The following is a 23,327-nucleotide window of genomic DNA, read 5'->3' on the forward strand; positions in this document are numbered from 1 at the left end:
AAACAGCCAAGTTACAAGGACTTTTGTGTTTACAGAAAATTAGCTTTAACGCCGGAGTCCTTGGCCGGATCCGGCTAAAAATAGTGTCAAATAATTCCATTTGGGCAGGACTAACCGCTGGCCAAAGGACATTTCAATTGTCCTTGTAGTTTCTGAGTTATTAAGGATTTCATGTTTTTGAGTCATTTTTTCTTCGCCCCAAGACAAAAAATTTTCAAGTTATTTTCTAAATTTTTCTTTGATACCAAACGATAGAATCCCATTTTTTCCAATAGAACATATCGGGTGCTGTCAAAATGCGACAAAACTAGGAGTAAAATGAAAAACACGCAAACATTTCTAAATAGAATATATTTTACTTTATTTTACGTTTTCTGTTTATATAAAACCTAAGTAATTAATACAAAACAAGACGAAAAAAAAAAACAGAATATTTTAAGCATACACATACATATATCATCTTCATCATCATCATTACATCATTACAGCATAATCATCAACATTATCATTCCGCAAACGATACAATTTTCATTTTGTTTTTAGTAATATGTATAGTATACTAATTAGTAGTTTATTATATATAGTATATAGATATAGTATGCATATGTATATGTGTGCACTCGTAATATTGAAAAATATTTGCCATTCTCTTTTCTCTGATTCTCTTTCAACGCCTCTTCTCGCAGGCTTTTTTTAACGATGCAATTCTTGCAATGTGCGGAGAAGAGGACATCTTTATCTACGCATATTTATATATATATATTAATAGATATATATATTGTGTATATGTTGTTGTTGTTGTGTATGTGTAGATAAAGCATATAGCTCATTTGTTTTTGTTGTTTCTTTTGTTTTCCTACGAGTATACGAGCAAAGCAGCTAAAAGCCTTGGGGAAAAATGCCTGGACTAGGACCAGCAACAGTGTTGAACAGTGTTGAACACTTGTCTACGCATGTACATCATGTGTGTGTGTGTGTATAGCTGTGTGTGTGTGTGTGTGTGAGCGGGACTTGTGAGCGCTTCAAGCATAGGCCATAGTTATACATATATATTTAAATATATTTGCTTGTGTATATGTAGAGTAAATAACGCTTCGGCTTCGTCTTTAATCCTTCTTAATGCGCGCCTGCAGGAAGCAATAGAGTATGCCCGCCTGTGCCATCACATCCACAGTGCTGGCCGCCAGAGGATCCTTTTGCTTTACCTGCGTCTGACCCGGACGCAACAGTGTTGGACCAAACACCATGGCCAGATTATGCAGCGACATCTTGTTGTCCGTCTCCTTCTCGTGCACCCTACAAAATACAACTGATTAGTATGCACAATTCATTTGATTATATACGCTTTAGTTTACCTGATTAGATGATCGAGTATCAGATTGATGGAGGACTTGTTTGCTTGTGGCAGCTCCTCGTACACCTTGAGCAGCTCATTGATACGTGTGGCTTCATTATTGTTGCTAAACGCACTAAATGTGTCAAAGAAGCGCGGATATAACAAATCGGAGAAGAGTGCTTCCGGCAGCTCACGCAAGAATGTCTTCAGTATACCGGTTACCGAATGGATGTCCACCTCCCGCAACAGCTGCTCCGCCTCATAGGCATCTGTGTGTTTCGAGTGCATAGTATAAGTATTTTGATCTTTGCATCTCTGCTCCAACGTCACTTACCCGACTCGAATGCCTTCTTCAGCTTGGCCAGATCCGAGGCAGAGCCACTGACACGATAACAGCCAACCTCCAGCATGCCACGTCGCTCCACTTCCCGGATGCAGGCACTGATGATGAACGGAATGTCGCGTCTCTCGCGTCTGTCGTTAAGAAAACATTACAAATCAAGTTATTATTATTCTTAAAATTATTACAAATTAATTATTGATTTCTAGCAACAAAATAATAAATAAAGTTTTAAAATGGCTTTGTCCCAAAACAACTATTTCAGTATTTGTCCTGTTTCGGCTTTACACTTTCGGTTCCGGAATCAACAAAAAAATTTGAAAATTCTTTTATTTACAAAATTAGTTAAATTTGAATGACGAATGAATTAAAAGACCGAATTATGATCAAAATGGTATTCCGCTTGAAAATCGGTGCAGTTTTGACAAAGTTATGAGTGTTTGAAGTTGGTCAGACTAAGGATCTAGCCACTTTACAAGTCAAAATTTTTGTCTCATTTGACATGAATTTTTAAAAAAATTTGAAAGGTCTCAGAATCAAGTTTAAAGTGTTGTTTTATACTAAATACGATATAAGAAATTGATTAAAAGTAAAAACTTGAGGTTTAAAATTTTCAATTTTTAAAATTTAACAGAGGGGACCCTTAGCATCTAAATCAATATCTAGGCGAATCTTAAGGAAAATATTTTTTTTTTTAATTTTAAAATATTTAAATGCAGAACGAATTTGAAGGTCAAATCATGATTAAAATGATATTCCACTTGAAAATCGGTTGAGTTTTGATGAAGTTATGGCAGTTCGAAGATGGTCCTAACTTTGATCTAGCAACTTTACAAGTCCAAATATTTGTCTTATTTCACAGTATTTTTACACGCATTTAGCATTAAAATCGAAATCAAAATTTATCGCTTTTCACTATATCCCATTTTAAAAGTGGTATATCTAGAGTTTTATCATTCATCCAGCTTTGGATTTTTCATATTTAATTTTTCTGATTTACTTGAAACTCACTTTAATACTTGACTCATTTTGGCACCAAAGAGCGCACCCGGCTTGGTGGTGGCTCGACAAAGCTCGCCGGGCACAAAACGGAAACTGGCGCTCAGCTCCAGCGTCTCGCTCAGTTTAATGTTGCGTGTCTGTGTCGTCTCTGTGAGCCAGTTGCGACTCAGCTGCAAACGACAAAGAGGTAAATAAATGTTAATAAATGTGGCAAGTGGCATGTGGCACTTGTCATGTTGTACCTTGAGTATATGCTTGGCACGCAGCAGCGGACGTTCCTTGGCTTCATATAGAAGCACTCGCACATTTTGACTGCCCTCCAGTTCGAGCATGAAACTCTCATTCCACAAGGGACACTGACTGCGACAGATCATCTTGGTGGTTGCCTTGCGGAAATAATGTCCATATGAATCGACCTCAATGCATATATACAGATCGGTTGGCTGCTCCAGTCCCTGCAGTCCCTGAATGCCCATGTGCAGATCACCAACGAGCAGACTCTCATCGTTCGTATTCCTCATCAGATAGGAGCCCATTTCAGTCTTCATGCCCTTCTGCATGGCCACTATGAAGGCGGTCACCTCCAGCGAGTTGATCGTATTGGCTCCAGGCAGATTACACTTTTGCTGTTAAGAGAAAACAAGTAGATTCCTAGTTAATATATACCCTGTCAAAGAGTATTATAATATTCTACAGAAATAAGTCCTTTTATATGCAAACTAAACTATCAGTTTTAAATCTTGAACCAGGCACTATCTATTTAAGAAGTGGGCGGGTCGGATCCCTATAATATAAATCTAAAATAGGAACGATCAGTTGAAATTCAAACTTTAGTATAAAAAAATCTGTTATTTCTTGAGATATCTAGCAGGAAAAACTCAGATATTTCTTGGAATATCTCAACTAAACCCACAGATTTTGTATCCGGTGTTGTACTTTACATTTTAACAAAATTTTGTTGAAATCGCACCAATGTACTATAAAGCCGTCATAGGAACGATCACTCGAAATTCAAGCTTTAGCATAAAAAATCAGTTATATCTTAAGATATATCAATCAATCTCTCAAATCGTGTATCGGGTATTGTGTTTTACATTCATACTTGATTTTGTTTAAATCGGAACACTATATCACATAGCTGTCATAGGAACGATCACTCGAAATTCAAACTTTAGTAGAAAAAACTCAGTTACTTCTTGAGATATCCCAAAAAAACTTACAGATTTTGTATCTAGTGTTGTATTGGACATTTTTAACAAATTTTATTTAAAACGGACCACTATATCATATAGCTGTCATAGGAACGTTAGGTCAAAAATCAATCTTTTGTATGTTACTTTGTTATTTCTTAAAATATTTTAACCAATTTTACAGATTATGTATTTGCTAGTTTCTTACATATTCTCACTAAATTTTGTAGTGATTGGATTACTAAATCATATAGCTGTCATAGAAACAATCAGTTGAAATTTAAACTTTAGTATGAAAAACTTTGTTATTTCTTGAGATATCTCAACCAATTTCAGAGATTACGTAATTGGCGTTGTCTTATATATGCTGACCTAATTTGGTTAAGATCGGACCACTATATCATATAGCTGCCATAGGAACGTTCGGTCAAATTCCAACCTTTAGTATGAAAAACTGTTTTATTTCTCAAGAAATCTCAGCCAATCTTACAAATTGTGCATTGTGATTGGTCTAGATCGAGCTACCATGTCATATAGCTGTCTTGGGAACCATCAATCGAATTCCAACCTTTAGTATGCACAACTTTCTTAACTTTTTTAAGATTTCTGACCAAATCTCACAGATTCTGACTAAATTTAGTTAGAATCCTATAAGTTACACGACTCTGCCGCGTCATCAAATCGTCTAGTTATGTTTTAGAAATCAAGCCAAACCTTGAGCGACATTATCGAGTCCATCCATTGTGTGCGCTCGAAATCGGAGCTGAGGAAAAAGGTCATGGTCTTGTTGTTGGCCTTATTGCCCAGCCGCAGCACCAGATTGGGCGTGGCCAGCACCAGCTGTGACTCAAGATCGGCCAGCTTGCGACGATATTTGTCGCCAGTGCGTACACCATTTGACTCCAATACTAACTGATCGCGAACGGAGCGTAGATTGCGTTTAACTTGCGATATGTTCGCGGGACTAGATTCCTTGAGATCGGCACTTGTGTCCGACTCCTCATACACATTGACATCCTTGAGCGGTATGAACCATTTGAGCTCGTAATCGATGCGATCTCTGCCCAATGCCTTATACTTGGCACACGCGATCACATCATTGAAGAGGAACAAATGCCGCAGCTTGCGATGACCATCGACCAGCTCCACAATAAATGAGTTGCGCACCATGCGACGCAAATTGCGATTCGATTCCGACGGCAGACGTTGATTGACCACATTGAACTGATTCAGAAAGATCTGTATGTTCTTTTGCGCCTGCCGCAACGGCTGATGATCCGGATGATTTGGCGGCGTCTCACGCAACAGATCGTTAAACACTAGCGCATTGATTTGCACTCTTGCCACCGGTTTGTGCAACAAATCCTCCAATGTCAGCGATTGTTCCGTTTGCAGATTGACCACAATTGTGGAGACAATCTTCTTGAATTGCGGATTGTTGGCACTACACTTTTTAACCGTATCAATGGCCTGACCATAATTATGCAGAAATGCATTATACAAATCAAACATGTCGGCCAATCGCTTGAATGGTTCCCCAATCAACACATCGCCTCCTTCGTGTGCCACAATTGTCTTCAAGTCGCCCAGAAAGGCGGTGTGCACCTCGTGCAGCTCATCGATTTTAAAGAAGATCGTATTCTCCTCCTCCTCCTTGATCACAGGCTGTGATGTGCCCAATGTGGCGTGTATTGCGCGCTTGTACTGCAAATTAAATAAAGGATTAATATAGAATGAATATAAAATCCCCTTTTGTGCTTACCTGTGTCATCTTGTTCAGACACTCCACATAAATCGTCTCGCTGTGTATAATGGAACTCAGTATGGAACGTATTTTAGCGCCACGCGCATTGCCAGAGAGCTAAACGGGTATAAGGATAACAAGGATTAGATATCTTGGTATCATATATTGTATATATATGTAATTGTTTGTGGTGTAATCTACAAATGCTTGGATGGAGGGCATTATGTACTCGTATCTACAACCCTTGTACCGTTTCCAATCATGTAAACAAAGCCAATGAAACAGATCATAAAATAAATACACATATATATAGAGTGTATATATAATAATAATAATAATATACATGGAGATATATAACTATGGGGAGCATGGAATAATACTATTTGCATATATAAACTAAGTTGTTTTTTTTTTATAAATTTATTTTATGTAAACATATATTAACATAGAAATGAGAGAATAAGATAGATATTGATAGTGGCATATATATATATATAGGGAATAGAGGGAGAGAACAACATACACACTATGCAACTATCATTTTTTCTAGGCTAATAATATGTTCATAATATAAACTATTATTTAAAATTATACTTTTTTTTTCCTTTAAATTTTAACATTGTTATCATTCTTTCTTTTAAACTTTTTTTCTTTTCTTAATATACTCTAAATATAAAATCAAACTGTCTAACTAAACTATAAGTAAAAGTGTATTTTATAAGAAATAGTTTAAAATAAACTTGTATATTTTTCGTATAATAGCAAAAATGTTGTAACTATTCAGAGAAAATGTAATTTATGCAATCAATTAATATTTAAACTATACTTTCATAAATTCTTTTTGAAATTTAAGCAAGATTTGCTAAGTTATCTGAATATATGTATTAAAACTATTATTTTTATAATCATTTGCTATAAATTTAGAGTTGCGTAGTGCAAAAAACGGAATGAATTTCTATGTAGGTGTGTATGTGTAGGCGTAATATGTATTTTGTGGCAACGGTATCAAAAAAAATTTCGATAAACTATAAAACACAACTGAAAAATCAAAAACCAATCACATGGAACATGGAAGAAGCGCATTCAGATAAAGCTAAACAAATATACGAGCATGTATGTACATAAGCATACGAGTATATATACACATAATAAATATATAAATATATATATAGGCATATTTAATACCCATATACATGACGACAACAATAACAAGAATAAACACAATTTTGTAACTAAAATAGAGCTGAGTCTAGGCTTGACAAGTGTTCGGTACTCACGAGTATCGCTGAAACTAAGTTCTGTTGAGAGAAAGTAAAAAAAAGAACAAAAATAAAACGTATAAAAAAATAAACAAAGAACAAAAAAAAAGAGGTAAATGATATTTAAAAAAAAATTAATGAAAAAAAGATTGAAAAAATCTTGGTTAGTAAATATTATCAAATATTAGTTAGCGTTTAACTTATTAGATAAGATACATAGTTAAAAATTAAAAAATTCAACAGCTGTTTTGAATTTCACATTCGCTACAATTCCCAGTTTTTATAAATAATTATAAATAATTTTATTGAGTTCTATGATTTAGTTAGATTTATGGAATTGCAAGGAGCATTAAATTCAAAACAGATTGCTTTATAAATGACACAATATTATCCCTCAAAAAGAACTATTCAAAAAGCGTTAATAATATGTCACTTAAAGGTTAGTCAGCATGGACAGAGCAGCAGGTTATTAACTTGAAATTTATCTATAAATTATATTAAATAATTATTGCACGATCAAATTGTCTCAGCTGTGTTGTGTGAAAATTTCAGCCTCCTAGGTCTTTTGGTTTGGACTGTGCACTGCTCAGTCAGTGAGTTAGGTCAAAGAGCTTTCTATGTAGTTGAAATTATTTAAATTTGACGTTGTTGAACGAAAGGTAGATGTAAGTAATTTGAATGTCGAATTTTTAAAGCCAATTTGGCTAAAAAGATTCACGCAAAAGGAGTTTATTAAATTGTTATCAATTGATAATATGCACTTTTACTCAATTGCGATTTTTCTCTGAGAGATAAGTCAAAGATAAATTGACGAGGCATATAGAATTTGTAGAAGACTCTCAAGCCAACAATTCTATGGATAATACGTAGTTGGAGATTGCTTAATTGCAATAAACAATTTACAAATCAATTAGCGATATGTGGCAATTAGAGGTTGAGTCATTGGCCACGTTGTTTTGCATCAGAGCTGCGACTCATTCATGACTGCAATTAGTTTGTTAACTGATTTAACAAAGCGTGTTGCAAATGGCGACAACAAATACAACTGAAATCCAAAATCAAGCCATAAAACAGCTGCAATTTTGTGGAGCATTGGAGAATTGAAGGAACACGCACCTTGCGTAATGCTCCAGGCGTCTGTGATGTGGATGTGGTTGATGATGTCGATTGTTGTTCATCGTGTGATATGGTACGTAATATGGGCGGACCCTCGTATTCCCCATCGCTGTCCAATGAACTCGAGCGCGTCTCATTGCTCTGACTGCCAAGAAAGAATAACATATTAGAGATGAGTTAAACATAGAAATAGTTATAGTATTTATAGTTACATAAAATAATCAATGTTCACATAGTTGGAGGTACGGCCGGGAGATTCGGGATCCGTGACACTCGCCTGACTGCTCAACTGGGCCATGGGCAATGTGCTGCCCGGCGTCGACAGATCATCGCGACTGGACGAGGAGCCAGTGCGTCCGGGCTTGATAAACACATACTCGCCATCGCCATTGTCCAATGGCACGCTATCATAATACGGCTCATTGTCCGCCTGCTGTGCCGCCTTCGCGCTGTCCGAGCTCAATGACGACACCGACTCGTAGCTCTTGATCTGCACCAGAAACAAGAAATCAACATTAGTTGCATAATATTTCATAAATAAAGATTATTAAAGTTTAAATATATCTCCAAGTTTTTAACCTAAATAAATTAATTTAAATGCCAAAATTAATATTAAATTTTTATTTAAAATTCCTAATAGTTAAACTCAAATTTTAGATTTTCTATCCTATACAAATTTAAATGATTATATATTTTTTTTTTGAAAAATTTTGTAAATAAAAAATTTGTATAAAAAGTTAGTTGCACTTGCCAAATATGGCAATATATTCTTTGGTTTTGTAAAGTATTTTTTTTTTATGTACAGTATGTCCCACAGCTTATTTGACTCACTTAATTTATATATATGTTTCGTTATATTTCAGATAAAAATTATTTACTAATATTTTGCTTAAGAGCCTTGTAAGGTAAATTTAATCACATAAGTTATGTTATGATTTTTAAATTTAAAAATAGGTTATTATTTTTTAATTTATTTTTATAAATTAAAAAAATTTTAAATAAAAGCTTATCCTGTGTTCAGGATACCAAATTAAAAATAATAATTTTTTTTTAATATAAATTAAAACTAAAGCTTATTCTATTTACAGAATACCCTAACAAAAAATATTACGTGTATATCTGATTTTTTCTACTCAGCCTATTCATTTTAAGTTATTTTTATAGGGGAAAAAGGGTATATTGTGTTTGGTAGAATGTAACAGGCCGAAAGGGGCGTGGCAGACCCCCCAAAGTATATATATTCTTGATCAGAATTAACAGCCGAGTCGATAGAGCCATGTTCGTCTGTCTGTCCGTCTGTTTGAACGCATCGATCTCAGAGACCATAAGAGCTAGAGACTTCAAACTTGGTATGTAGGTTCGTGGATACCATACGCAGATCAAGTTTGTTGTTATTTTTGGATCGGACCACTATATCATATAGCTGCCATAGAAACGATACGTCGAAAATGAAGTTTTAGTATGGACAAGTTTTTTATTTGTTGAGATATCTTAAGCAAACTGATAGAATATACATCTGGGCTGGTATTATACATCCTGCCCAAAATCGGTTCACTATATGATATAGCTGTAATAGAGACGCTCAATCGAAAATTAAGTCTTAGTATGAAAGTTTTTTTTTTTTGAGATATCTTAACCAAACTGTTAGAATATGCATTTAAGTTGGTTTTGTACATTCTGACCAAATTTGGTACAGATCGGTTGTCTATATCATATAGCTGCCATAGGAACAATCGGTCGAAAATCAACTTTTAGTACAAAGTAACTGGGCACTGGGTATAACTTGGATTAAGGTAATGTTTGCTGTGGGGATTCACTTACAACTTCCGATATGCCTTGTGAGGCGAGGGATTCCTTGGATCCCGCGCTGCGTTGTGCCGCCGCCGAAGTCTCCGCATCGCTGGCCTGCAAGGAGGCGCGCGACTTCTTCTCCAGGCTGCTCGTCGAGCTGCTGTCGGCGGCGGAGAACTTGGCGGTCTTGTTGAGGCTGCCGGTTGGGGAGGCGCCGACGGGACCGCGTCCGGCGGGCGTCAGGGCACGTCCTGGCGTTGATGCAGTGCGTCCCAGACTTCCGCCCGTGCCATTGGAGCCAATGACATCCGAGCGCTTCGCATGCTCCAAACTATCCGTTTTGCCAACCATTTTACGTCCCAGCTCCTCCATCAATTCGGGCGTATTGGCCAATTTGCTCAGCTCGGGCGTTGTCTTTCTATTTGCCGCATACTTGGACTCCAGATTCTCCGATGACTTCTGTCGCAATATATCCGATGGCTTTATATTACGCTCCAACGAACTGGCCGGACTCTCGCCCGAGCTACTGTTCGGCAATGGCATCGTGCTGCCCACGTAGGGCGTCTCCCTCTTCGGGGACGACGACAGCTGATGCTGATGCGGATGCTGCTGGCTGGGAATGGTGGGCGGTTCCACACGTCGCACGTTCTTTGGCGGTGGTCTGCAATGCAACAAGGGACAGTTGATTAATTAATTCAAACAGTGACTGCCTAAAGTACGTGTACTCCAACTGATTTAATGAACTCATCTAGAATTGAATATAGTCTTTATATTCCAAACAATCTTGTCTCTCTCCATATTCACTTTTTAGGCTGCCTGTTTCACAAACTCTCTCCTTTTACTTTCAAAATCGTTACATTAAACTTTTCACTTCTGTCCTCCATGGTCACTTTATATCTTTTTACTTTTCTCTATAACTCTTCTTTTTCCAATGTAAACATACTCCAATTTATTTTCATGCTCTCTATTCACTTTATATTACTGTCCTCCAAGATTACTTTATACTTTATGCTTTTTTTAAAATCATTTTTTTTAACTTTTTAAACGCATTTGGTACATTATATTTGGATTTAATGAACTTATATAGAATAGGATATAGTCTTTATATTCCAAACAATCTTGTCTCTCTCCATATTCACTTTTTAGCTCCCAGTTTTACAAACTCTCTTTCCCTTTTTACTTTCATAATCGCCCTTAATTGTTACATTAAACTTTTCACTTCTGTCCTCCATGGTCACTTTATATCTTCTTACTTTTCTCTATATCTCTTCTTCTTCCAGTGTACTCTCCAATTATTTTCATGCTCTCTATTCACTTTATATTACTGTCCTCCAAGGTTACTTTATGCTATGTTTTTTTTAAAAATCATTTTTTTAACTTTTTAACGCATTTGGTACATTATATTTGGTAACTTCTCATTAAACTCTTTTCAACTGGTATTTCTGTCCTCCATGGTCACTTTTAATATTGTTTGATTACTTGTGGCTGCTTCTTTAATAATTCTATGTCCTCCAATATCTCACATTGTTTATTTTTCAATGTTCTGATACTATCTCTAAATACTTGACAATCCTGTTCTCCATTTTCACATTTTCTTTTTGTTTATTTGTTCCTTTTTACTCATTCTCTTTCTAAACATTACAATTTATCCTCTATAATTTGCCTGAACCCTTGATTTACGCACATTTAGTTGTCATGTCCTCCACGTTCACTTTATAAATTGTTACTTTACTCTTAATCCCTCTTTCTCTCACAATTTTTTCCTGCCTCTACATTTTCAATTGACACAAAATTTGCATAATTTTTAAATTACATGCATTAACTTTACTAATCCTCCTCCATGTTCACTTTACTCAAACACTATTCCTTATCTATATATATAAAAATGTTTGTCCTGACTGACTGAGTGACTCACTTATATTTGTGCTGCCCTAAACGGTAAGAGCAAGGAGGCTGAAATTTTGACACAACATAGCTAAGACAAATTAATCGTGCAATAAGACGAAATTCTTACCGGAAGGGCTTTAAACTCCCTACTTTAATTACAGCTCATTCCCTGGACTTGGAGTAACTTACATTGTCTAATTACATATCTCTTCAAGTGGAGTGTCAAGTGGAGAGTGGAAAATGTAGGACTCACCTGGGTGGCATTTTCTTTTTGGCCTCCGCGGAGGCGGACATGGCGGGCGATGTCATCGATGGCGACAGCGGTGGCGCTGTCGCCTCCGTTGCGGCCTTGTTGCGCTGCTCCGGATAACGGGAGAATGTTGATGGAGGCGTCGACGTCGACGTCGACGTTGCCGTGTCATTGACCGTCGTCGTCGTTGTGGCAGCAACTGAGGAAGTGGATGTGGAAGTGGAGGAATCATCAATGTCTTTGTCTTTGGCCTCCTTGACCTCGATGACAGTAACAAAGTGCGATGTCGACTTGCGCAGCGGCTTTGATTGTTCCTTTTCAATGTCTCCTCCTGTTCCTCCTGCTCCTTCTCCTCCAGAACTTCCACTTGCCTCCTGCTTGTTATCATTCTGTGTCCTTTGTTCGTTGGCTTTAAGTGCGCCGGTGCCAATGGAAGCCGCCAATTCGGTAATGCACTGTTGCAAGGCTCCATTTGAGTCCTTCTCATTGCCACTGTCTTTTTTATCCTCACGCTCGAAGCTGTGCTCCGTCATGCTCCTCTTCCCAGTGGGTGGGGCAGAGCTTAAGCCACTGCCACCCACACCACCACCACCACTGTCATTCTGTGTGTGTGTATATTTGTTGTCTGTGCTCAGGGACAGTCTGTCCTTGTCCTTGCCGCCTGATGACGCACTTGCTGCCTCACGCAGATTCAAACTAGATTTCTGCAAAATTACAAACAGAGCAAGAGAAAGAAAAGTGTGATTAAATGTGTGAACAGCAGTGTATTCTTCTATATGAATGTGATTACATTTCATTGTGCTCTTTAGTTTGTCATATTTATGTTCACATTTACTTTAAGTTCAATTTGAAAATTTAGTCCTGAAACCTAATGAAACATTTGACTAATCTATATATATGAAGCTGTTCGTCCTGTACTCACTCACTCATGTGATATTGTACAGGCCAAACTGCACGAGATACAAGTTTGAAATTTTGGGACAACAAAGTTATGACAATTTTATCGGTAGATAGGGCGGCGTTTTGGAAAATTCGACCTACAAGTGTGTCAAAATCGCGGGTTTAGTACTTAGGATGGTGTCGTAGACTCGCGCGCACGGTGTCGCGAGTTCGAACCCAGACCGAGAAAGATTTTATGTATATTTTTAAATTTACTTTTACTACAGTTATCCCTAGTAATCCATATACATTTTTTTATTTAATACGAATTTTAATTAGGTTTTTACAGAAATCCCTAATGTTAGCCATTTTGAACTTTGATTTAACAATATACGATATATAGTTAGTCAACTAAGTATTTACACTTAATAAAATTCACATATTTATTATTTTTTTTTCTTTATAATAAATTCTTTTAACTAAATTTCACTGTATGTATTTAGTTTTTGGTTTAAAATGTGGAGTGTTACATAAATTTATAATTTAGTTTCGTCATCGTGTTAAGCCCGATTTCAATAAAAAATAGTTTTATTTCTGCATTTACACGATAAAGTTGGTTTCTGGAAAAGCGTTAAAAATAAGGGTATCTGCTTTTGTCACGACTTGCGTGTGAATTGCGGTAATGCATATTTTTCTTGAAATCAAGTTAATAATAATAGCATAACAATAATAAGTTTTATTAAGAATTAAACACTTAAAACTAAGTTTGCTTTCTACCAGGGATGGCAACTCTCAGATACTATGTTTATTATTCATTTTAATTATTTTAAATAAATTTGTGTAAATTCTAATATTATTTCTCAATAAATAAATAATTCATATATATATTTTTTTATGTATAAATAATTTCATATTTTTCGCTTTAATATTCTATATTTAGGTATAATAAAAATTTAGAATAAGTTTTTATTAGCAATTCATTTATTGTTCTATTTCAAAATTAGTTTATTATTTTTTTGATAAAACTTGCGACTAATTTCTTATTTAAAAAATATAACCTTTAGCTTAATACACACGAGTTTTTTCTAGCGCACAAAATTGTGCCTCATATCGAGTGTATACTGTATGCAAATTCTGTTCGCACTAATTGAATCAGCTGAGAAAAAAGGTCAACAGGCTGTGGAACATGTGGAACACATTGAGTGCAGTTCAAAGCTCCTTTTTAACCAATGGACAACAACAACTACAACTACAACAACGACAACAACAATGAGTTGTAAATTGAAAGTACTTAGTTGAACCTTTCTTTCTTCATTCTCCTCTTTACTTCTTTAACTGCTCCCTATCTAAGGTCATTTGCTCATGCCGGGCACGTAACGCATTTCTCTAACACGTTAACAGCAGCAGCAACAACAACAACAACAACAAGTAGAAGCAGCAGAGCAAAAGCAAATAGCCAAAAAAAAAGAAGTAGACAAATAAGCCAAACTTGGCATGTGCGTGTGTCGGAGCATATATCTATTTTGGCCAAATTGTTTTTGGCTACGAAAAAGTGAAAACTACACAGTAAAAAAGAGAGCAACTTTTTAATGTTGCTTTTATTTTTTTGTTTCGATTTATTTTTGCAAAAAAAAACAAAAATAAAATAATAAAGAAAATTGGCAACAAAATTGTATAAATTTTTGCGTTTATTTATTTTATTTCATTGTGCATGTGTGTGTGTGTGTGTGTGTGTTGGGGGTGGCAGCCGGCTAGAGTTGCATGTATGTGTGTGTGTGTGTATGTGAGGCTGTGTGTGCAGGTATGTGTGCGTGTGTATCTGTGAATGTGTCCAAGCGAAGCGAAGAAGAAAGCGTGCAATAAAAGTTGACGGCGAAGGTCGTACACACACACACACACATATAAACATGCGCCCACTCACACACACACACACACAATCACACACGCACTTGACCAGACAGTCAGACTTACAGTAAGTCAAGAAAATGTTTTGTCAAAATAAAATTAAAGCCACATTTATTTATTTTTAAAAATCGCTTAATTTTATATTTAATATTTTTCTTTTTTTTCAACTTGACCAGAGACAAGAATAATAAAATAAGAAAGAAAAGTTTTTATTTAATTGTTTATTTTGACAAATCACTGGCTTGACTTATTAACTTAGCAAATTAAAAAATTCACATAAGTGTTTTATTATTTTTAAAAATAGATATTTTCGATAAAATTAATTTTTTATTTTTGTATTTAACGTGTTCTAAGAAACATATACAAGCATAATATAATAAAAAGCAACAAAAAAGTATATATTTTTTGCAACTGTTTTTATTTTGATTTTGTAAGTAGTTTAATTCGATGATAATTATTCATCTATTTTTTAAATTTGTTCTGGGAGAACCATAGACAAGAACAATAGAATAGGATCTCATATAAAAATATATATATATTTAGCAAGAGAAATAGTGTAAGTTTTAGATCTTGTCAAAACACTGACTTGACTTACTTTTTTTTTACCAAATTTGAAAGTAAACATATTTTTTTTTAGTAGTTAATTTTGATAATGTGTATTTTTCTAATTTCTTAACTTGTTTGTATTTTAATTAGCTTGTTCTATATAAAAAAATATCTCATATAAAAATCATAATTAATATTGTTTAAGTTTGTGCAGTTGTCAAAAGACTTTCTTGACTGACTGTCCATTAGATACACTCAACTCACATTTATCGAGTACGAGAGCTGAGCTCAGCTTTTTGGCCGCCTCACAAATTCGTGCTCCGCCTCAAAGGCATTTAATATTCGTGTGCGCCATGTCGATACAATTTTTTTTTTTTTAGCATATTTTCAATCAACAACACACACACAGACACACACACACACACACACACAAAGACATTCGACTAGCTGCTGTGAATGTGAATCATAAAACGTAGCAACAACAATAACAATAGCAATAACAACAACAATCACAATGAAGTCGACAAGTTTAAGCATCGAATTGTTGTTAAGTGTGAAATGTTCCGAGAAAAGTGCCAACAACAACAACAATGTATTTGAAATGTTAAATGTGAATTTTTAAAAGCTATAATACTCATCAGACATGCAAATGTTCACAGAGATCTGTTAATAACAGCTTCAAGTAGCTTAAATTGCTGTTAAGACTTGTATTTCGAGTTTTCATATTTACTTGTAAATCCTTCCTACCACTAAAGTATATAAAATCAACAAAAAAAATTTTAGGCGATCTCTATATGATTTGTATGTAAATTGAATTGGAAGGCCTAATCATGATCAAAATGACATTCCGCTTGAAAATCGGTTTAGTTTTGTCAAAGTTATGACAGTTTGAAGTTGGTCAGACTTTGTATCTAGCAACTTTACAAGTCAAAATTTTTGTTCAATTTCACATGATTTTTTACAAAAAAATGAAAGGTCCCAGAATCAAGTTTTAAGTGTTGTTTTATACTAAATACGATATAAGGAGTTGATTAAAAGTGAAAACTTGAGATTAAAAATTTTGAATTTTCAAAATTTCAAAGGGGGTACCCTTAGCATTGATCCCAAGATTTTGGGAAAAATAATTTTTTTTACAAAATTACTTAATTTTTAATGCAGAATCAATTTAAAGGCTAAACCATGATCAAAATGACATTCCCTTTGAAAATCGGTCCAGTTTTGACAAAGTTATGAGTGTTTGAAGTTGGTCAGACTAAGGATCTAGCCACTTTACAAGTCAAAACTTTTGTTCGATTTGACATGAATTTTTACAAGAAAATGAAAGGTCTCAAAATCAAGTTTTAAGTGTTGTTTTATACTAATTACGATATAAGGAGTTGATTAAAAGTGAAAACTTGAGATTTAAAATTTTCAATTTTCAAAATTCCAAAGGGGGGACCCTTAGCATTAAAATCTAACACAAAGACCTGGAGAAAGAAATTTTTTTTAAATTTATTTAAAGGCCGAATCATGATCGAAATGACATTTTTATTTTAAAAATTGAAAATTGCATAACAATAAAAGATTTTCGTACTGTTTCTTATTGTCAAACACAAAGGTGGCTTGAATAACGTTTGTGTTTATTATGCGAACCTTATGAAATGTGTAGAATATAAAGATAAGGTGCAGTCCGAAAGAGCAAAGACTTTAGCTTGTATGCAATTTGTTTATATTTGATTGGGAGCGGATAGATATTAAAAGATATATGTACATTTTTAAGACACTTATCAATAGATAAATTTTACACTGCTTTGCACACAAGATAACAGCCTTATTTGTAGCTCTATTATTTTTACAGGGTACCTATAGTTATTGCTTGTTTTATATTAAGTATAGCACGACTATCAAGTTAAAAGATATACGCATTTAAGAAATTAAAGGGTTGTCTTTCCCTCCTCTTCTTCACATTCTCAAATATATGAAAACTTAGCTAATCAAATGCTTTTAATCATATTTCAATTGGCCAAAAACAAGCTTGCTGTCTATAAAGTACAAACGTATTATGAGTATGCTAGTATATATGAATTCCCCCCTGACTTTCCACTTCTTTTTCACACACACACACACACACACACAATCTCTCTCTCTGTTTTGCTGTCTTTACTGATAGCGACACCAGCTGCTTATCAATGGAGAGAGAGAGAGAGAGAGTGAGAGAATGTCGCAGAGATTTGGATTTTGTCGTCTTCATTGCGGGTCTAAAAGTGGACTACTTACAAAGGGCACTGCATATACAGTTAGTCAAGTAATTGTTTATACATTTATTTTTAAGAATATAGTTAAATCAAATGGATTTCAGTATTTAAATTGTAACAATATTAAAATAAATAGAAAAATGTATTTAAAAAAAAATTTATTATTTTGTGCAACAAATTACTTGACCAACTGTTTGTGAGTGTCTTAGTGTTGTTCTTGACGTCTTTTTCGAAGTTAACGTTAAACGAGCGATTTTTTTACCGACACTTTTGAAATATGGAAAAAGCATCGGTGCTCACCGATGAAAATAGTATGTAAGCAGATTTTGTGAGTACAAAAAATCCCACAGGATTTTTGTTTGAGAAAACAAAGCGAAAAATTTAAATGGCAAATTCACTGACGGTGAAAAAAAAAACGCTCGTTTGAGGGAAACTTTAACGTTTTTCAGCTTAGCTCTTTTTTTTATATTTTTTTCTTTTGAGTGTTTTGTCACTTGTTGTTGTTGCTTAAGTTCTACACACACCATTTTTTTTTTATGACTCTCGGTGTGTGCGGGTGTGTGTGTGTGTATGTGTGTGTACTTGCGATAAGTTTATTGATTTCAACTTGTGATAAATATACAATAAATGCTCTCGCTTATTGTTGTTGTGGCAGCACACACTCTTACACACACACACACACACACTCTAACACACAATCTACACACACACTTGTACAGCGGTATCGCCTGCTGATTACGCACCCCTCTGGTCCATAATTTGAATTTCTCCTTGAAGGAAGACATGCTCTTCACGCAGCAGCAGCGCCACTTTTTGTTATTGTTGTTATTCTGCTTCTCCTGCTATTTCCTCTACTTCTACTTCTACTTCTTTCGCACAGTTGTTGTTATTGTTTTTAGCAATTGCAATTGCAAAGCGAGACACGCACACGAACCGAACCGACACGAGCACGAACACGCACACGAACACGAACACGAAGCAATTGATAGCCGAACTCCGCCCAGCGACTGCAAGAACAACAACTAAGTATTAAAGGCAAAACGGCAACGCTGACTGCGACGCGACGTTGACGCTGACGTCGACGCTGACGTTGACCACGAAATTTGAGTCAACCAAACACGTTAATGCCACACACGCCCAAAAAACTAAAAGGAATTTTATAAAAACACACACAATAAATATTTATTTATTTTAAAAAATATATTTTAATATTTTCTATTATAATTTGTATACTTTGCATTTATTTATTTATTTATTATGCATTGAAATTATAAAAGTAATAAAAACACACACAATAAATATTTGTTAATTTAAAAAAAAAAGCGCACTTTTTATTATATATATTTTTTATTATTATATGTTTGCATATTTTTATTTATTTATTTATTATGAAATGCAGCTCTTGGTTTTGTTGCCGGTTGAAGGTTGGCGCGTGGAAGAGTTACGAGTGGGGGAAATTGAGCGGTTTAAGGGGAGCTAGGGCGGTGGGGGGTGGTATACAACATTGACCGGGTAACGTTGTTCTTTATTTGTAATGTACTTTAATTTTTTTCTTTTTAAATTTAGGCTGCCGCTTTCGGTTGATGTTGTTAGACAGCGAACACTTTTGACTGGCGACTCTCGCGACAACCGACGGGCAGCGACAATGACAATGACGATGCGGCTCCGGCTCCGGCTGAGAGTCAGTCGGAGTCAACGACGACGACGACGCGCAAAACCGAAAGAAAAAAGAATCTACACACACACACACACAGATATGGAAAAGTCCAAGTGTGTGCGTAGATAACGGCGCAAAATTAAAGATATTGAAATGGTAGAACGGACGGACGGACGGACTTACAGAGCGGACGGACGGGAGAGAGCGAGAAAGAGAGCACGCTATACGCAATACGTAAGTACAATCATAAATGGAAAAGGGGGTTTAGTAACAAAGGGGGATTCCAAGGTGTTAAAGCGTTAAAAGCAGGACAGAAAAAAAAACTGCAATTGAGAATTACACTTCAAAAGCAACATTTGAAAGCAACTTAACCAAAACAACAACAACAACTCATGTTCCTACCGACAACAAAAAAAAAACCACACAGCAAATGAGTTGCTTCGAGTTGAGACGCTGAACCCCAAAAAAAAAATTAATGCACCTGCTTGCAGCAATTAAAATACCAAAATTTACTAATGTTGTAGGCTTAAAAGATTTAAAATTCAGTTTAACATAACTTAATATAAACTTTAAGCTATATCTATTATTTAAATCTTTTTAGTAATATATACAAATGTTTATAAAATAACTTAATTGCAAGTTGAAAAAGCTGTAGTAGAGTTGAAAGAAGTTTTGTTTAATATAATATAAACATGTAATTTTTCATTACATTAAAAAAAAAAATTCATTTAATTGATGATTTTAAAAGAGTTAAAAAAATGTTTAATAATTCATTTTGTTTATTAAGTAGCTAAACTAAAATTTAAAAAAAATATTTAAAAAAAATATATTTTAAAAATAAATGATCTTATATATAAAAAGTTTAAACATTAGATATTTTTTTTTTTTTATTAGTTTAGTTGTTATAACGGATTAAAACTATTTCGAGGTGTTTGAAATAAGCTGTGAGGCACTGTAAGTCTACATAGATAAGTTGCACCTCCATGTTCACTTTTACAGGGCACTTGCCACTAGCAGCTGGCTGAACAAATTTTTATTAGCTCTCAACTGAACTGTGCAGATAAGAAATTATAACGAGACACACACACACACACACATACTATATACAAACTAAAAAAAAGGGGGCAGCATTTTCGCTGTATTTGAATTGCTGGGCGCCTGTTAAATGCTAACGGTTAACGCAATCAGCGGCAGCAACTTTTACTCTTGCAGCAAGATCATACAACAATGACCAATGATAACAATAAGAATAAATAACAGACGTGTGTAATGAAATAGGAACAGTTGCATTTATCCCATAACGTTGTTGAAATAATTATTTTCTAATATTATTTTATCATTATTTATGTAGAATATAAAAAGTAGCTATGGAAATTTGTTAGTATTAATTTCTCAATATATTAAAAAATTTATTTAATAAAATTATATCTCAATTATTATATATTATAGCATATTAAATTAGCTTTTAAAATTTGTGAGTATTTATTTCTCAACATTTTTTAATATATGTTATTATGGGTTAACTCAAGAATAAGGAATAAGAATAAGAACAGATCAAATAATTATTTTCTAAAATAATTTCTTATTATTTTTTCAATACATTTTAGAAGCTTTTACAATTTTTTTTAGTATTTATATCCCAAGTTGTTCAGTTTTAAAAAGCTTAATCACTTTGTTGGGTTTACTCAAGAATAAGGAGATAAATCGATGTATGATCGATTTCTACAGTTTTTTTTCTATATACTTTTTTCCTTATATTTTGATATGAAGAAGCTCTCTCATTATATTTATTTCCTCCTATAATTCTAAAACATTTTGTAATCTAAGTATCTTTCACTTCTATCTTAAATTCTCCCCAAAGATGCTTTATTGGATTAAGATCTGTCTATTAAGCAATTCACTCAATAGCATCAATATAATGTTCAGGTGTTCTTATTATTATGCACTCGTCTGTATGTAACGTGTATATGTATCTATATGTATGTATACTTACAAAGTCTTTGTCCACGCCCGTATTTGCGGTTCCAGCTGAAGTTGCAGTTGCAGTTGCGCCATTGGCAGCGACGCTGTGATTGCTGCCGCTGCCACTGGGCGATTGTTGTTGTTGTGTGGTTGTTGTTGTTGTTGCACCTGGATTGCCGGTAGCTGCCTCAAATAATGTGGTTGGATCACCGCCAGATTCGCGATACTTCTCCACATCGGAAAGTAGACGCTCCAGATACTCAACATAGAGTGTCTCCTGCTCAAGTTCCTTGCTCAATTCAGCAATTTTGATCTTGTGCCGCTCGAGACTGGCGCGCACATCCTGCTCCCAGGCATCAGAGAGAGAGCTTTGTGGAAATCGTTGCATCCACAAACGTTGAAAGTCATTGAAGACGCTCATCGTATCGACAGCCGAAAGAGAGCCAGAGACGGTTGCAGAGGCAGAGCCAGAGACGGCGACAGAGGCAGAGACAGCAGCAGCAGCAGCAGCTGCACCACCAACTGTTTATCCCCTCTTTGTGTTATTGTTGTTTACACTGCTGCCGCTGCCTTGGCTTTTTACTGACAGAGGAGAGTGAGAGACTAAGCTTTGCCTGAAGCTTTTATGTAAGAAGAGCGCCTGTTGTCTGCCTGTAAAGGTGAACGCGTAAGTGTAAGTGTATGTGTGCGTGTGCGTAAGTGAGAGCGTATGCGTGCATGCAGGAGAGCAAAATGCGCTCTCTGTGCATCCTGGATCAACAACAACAGCAAAGAGAGAGGAGCAGCAGCAGCAGCAGCAGAGAACGAATCATCAGCAACAACAAAAACAGACAACAAGCACAACAACAATAACAACAACAGTAGCAGTAGCAGTAGCAGCAGCATCACGACTTTAAAAAGGTTTTCAGTTTCAATTTTGTGTTTCTGTTTCGGTTTCTGTTTTGTTTCTATGCTTTGCTGTTGCTGCTGCACTTGCACTACAGTTGTAGTTGTAGTTGTATTTGTGCTTGCTGTGTAGTTGTAGTTGTTGTTGCTCTGCCCTTTCTCATTCGCATACATATATGTATATATATTTGTAGGCCTGTGTTTGTGTGTTTGCATGAGTGCAATTGCAGTGGCTGATGCCTTTTTGCATTTTTTTTTTTTTTTACTTAGTCAAGGCCAAAAAGTTGTTGTGCATCTTCAGCAGCAGCTATGTTGGCTGTTGTTAAAGAGGCGCAGACGCATTCATTTTCTTCAGTTTTCACACACACACACACACACACATGCACTTTGAGTGGCAGTGCCGCTCCTGTTGTTGTTGTTGTTGTTGCTGCTGCTGCTGCTCTTGTTGTGGCTGCGCCCACGCCACAAGCGCACTTACATATGCAGCTCTTTTTTTGGAGCCCGACCGACGCGCCGTTTAATATTTATTTTATTTCGTTTGCCATTTCACTGTGCATTATTTAATTCCAATTAGATTTCGCTTCGTTAAAAAAAAATCACTTCGCACACACATATAACCGACAACACATACGAGCAGATGAGATGTTTCTCCAGCTCTAACTAACACACACACAAGTCACCCACAGTGCTGCCAACTGGCTCTAATTGTTATGTTGCAACAAAAACCAGGTTAGCAGGCTTGGTTCGCGGATTTATGCATATTTGCATATTTCGATCAATTTCCAAAATGGATAAAATTTTTAACATTTTTGCTGAATTTTTGTTAGAATTAAGTCGGGTTTTTAGATTTAATTCAATTAAACTTAGTTAGAGAAAAATATTACCAGTAGCTTGTACGTTTGGCAGAATCGCAAGAAACTTTGCGTATATCGAATCTGTTTCAGTAATATCCCAATTATAATTATGACAAATGCTATCGATAGGAATTATATTGCATATCGGTATACCACCACGATTAGTGTTGCTAAGTAGAAAATGTTACTCTTTATATGTTTAGCAGCGTCAGTTTAAATTCAAATTTCAACAGCGAACAGCGAATCGATAAAAATCAATTCAAGCGTTATTTTTATATACAAATGAATAGATTTTAAATAAAATATGCATGTATTTACTCGGGTTTATCAAGTATCATGATTGCCCAAGATAGCTTATAAATTTGATTCCGAAAAGTCAATGCTAAAAATAAAAAAAATTCTCAGAAATTTGTTGAACTACTAATTACAAAACGTGCGGCGATTAACGCCCATTTTCAATTTGAATTATCATTTCAATAATCTTGACCTT

General features: G+C 35.2%; 1 protein-coding gene across 4 annotated transcripts; it reads right to left on the bottom strand.

Annotated features, from left to right (window-relative positions):
• Positions 1 to 336: 336 nt before the first annotated feature.
• On the bottom strand, positions 337 to 22,685 carry LOC117780927 (active breakpoint cluster region-related protein). 4 transcript variants are annotated; one of them, XM_034617625.1, is made up of 14 exons: positions 22,462 to 22,685; positions 21,130 to 21,749; positions 11,919 to 12,619; positions 9,809 to 10,439; positions 8,200 to 8,477; positions 7,988 to 8,132; positions 6,890 to 6,910; positions 5,631 to 5,729; positions 4,583 to 5,572; positions 2,921 to 3,304; positions 2,688 to 2,848; positions 1,671 to 1,810; positions 1,356 to 1,605; positions 337 to 1,296 (listed from the first exon to the last, which is right to left on the bottom strand). In XM_034617625.1, the coding sequence occupies exons 2-14, from the start codon at positions 21,517 to 21,519 to the stop codon at positions 1,107 to 1,109; spliced, it is 4,380 nt and encodes a 1,459-aa protein (XP_034473516.1). In that variant the 5' UTR covers positions 21,520 to 21,749; positions 22,462 to 22,685; the 3' UTR covers positions 337 to 1,106. The 4 variants fall into 4 exon arrangements, with proteins under 4 accessions (XP_034473516.1, XP_034473522.1, XP_034473530.1 ...); XM_034617631.1 differs by lacking the exon at positions 6,890 to 6,910; XM_034617639.1 differs by lacking the exons at positions 21,130 to 21,749; positions 22,462 to 22,685 and adding an exon at positions 18,223 to 18,630.
• Positions 22,686 to 23,327: the final 642 nt, after the last annotated feature.

This window comes from Drosophila innubila, chromosome X (genome assembly GCF_004354385.1).
Source record: "Drosophila innubila isolate TH190305 chromosome X, UK_Dinn_1.0, whole genome shotgun sequence".
Classification (NCBI taxonomy): Eukaryota; Metazoa; Arthropoda; class Insecta; order Diptera; family Drosophilidae; genus Drosophila; species Drosophila innubila.

What these genes read in the sequence shown, in the direction of transcription:
- LOC117780927 (XM_034617625.1), bottom strand. Translation starts at nt 21,519, where the DNA reads ATGAGCGTCTTCAATGACTTTCAACGTTTGTGGATGCAACGATTTCCA. An exon ending in CGCCTGGAGCATTACGCAAG is followed by an intron (nt 6,911 to 7,987) that starts GTGCGTGTTCCT and finishes TTCTCTCAACAG; the next exon opens with AACTTAGTTTCAGCGATACT. An exon ending in ACTTAGTTTCAGCGATACTC is followed by an intron (nt 5,730 to 6,889) that starts GTGAGTACCGAA and finishes ATACCCGTTTAG; the next exon opens with CTCTCTGGCAATGCGCGTGG.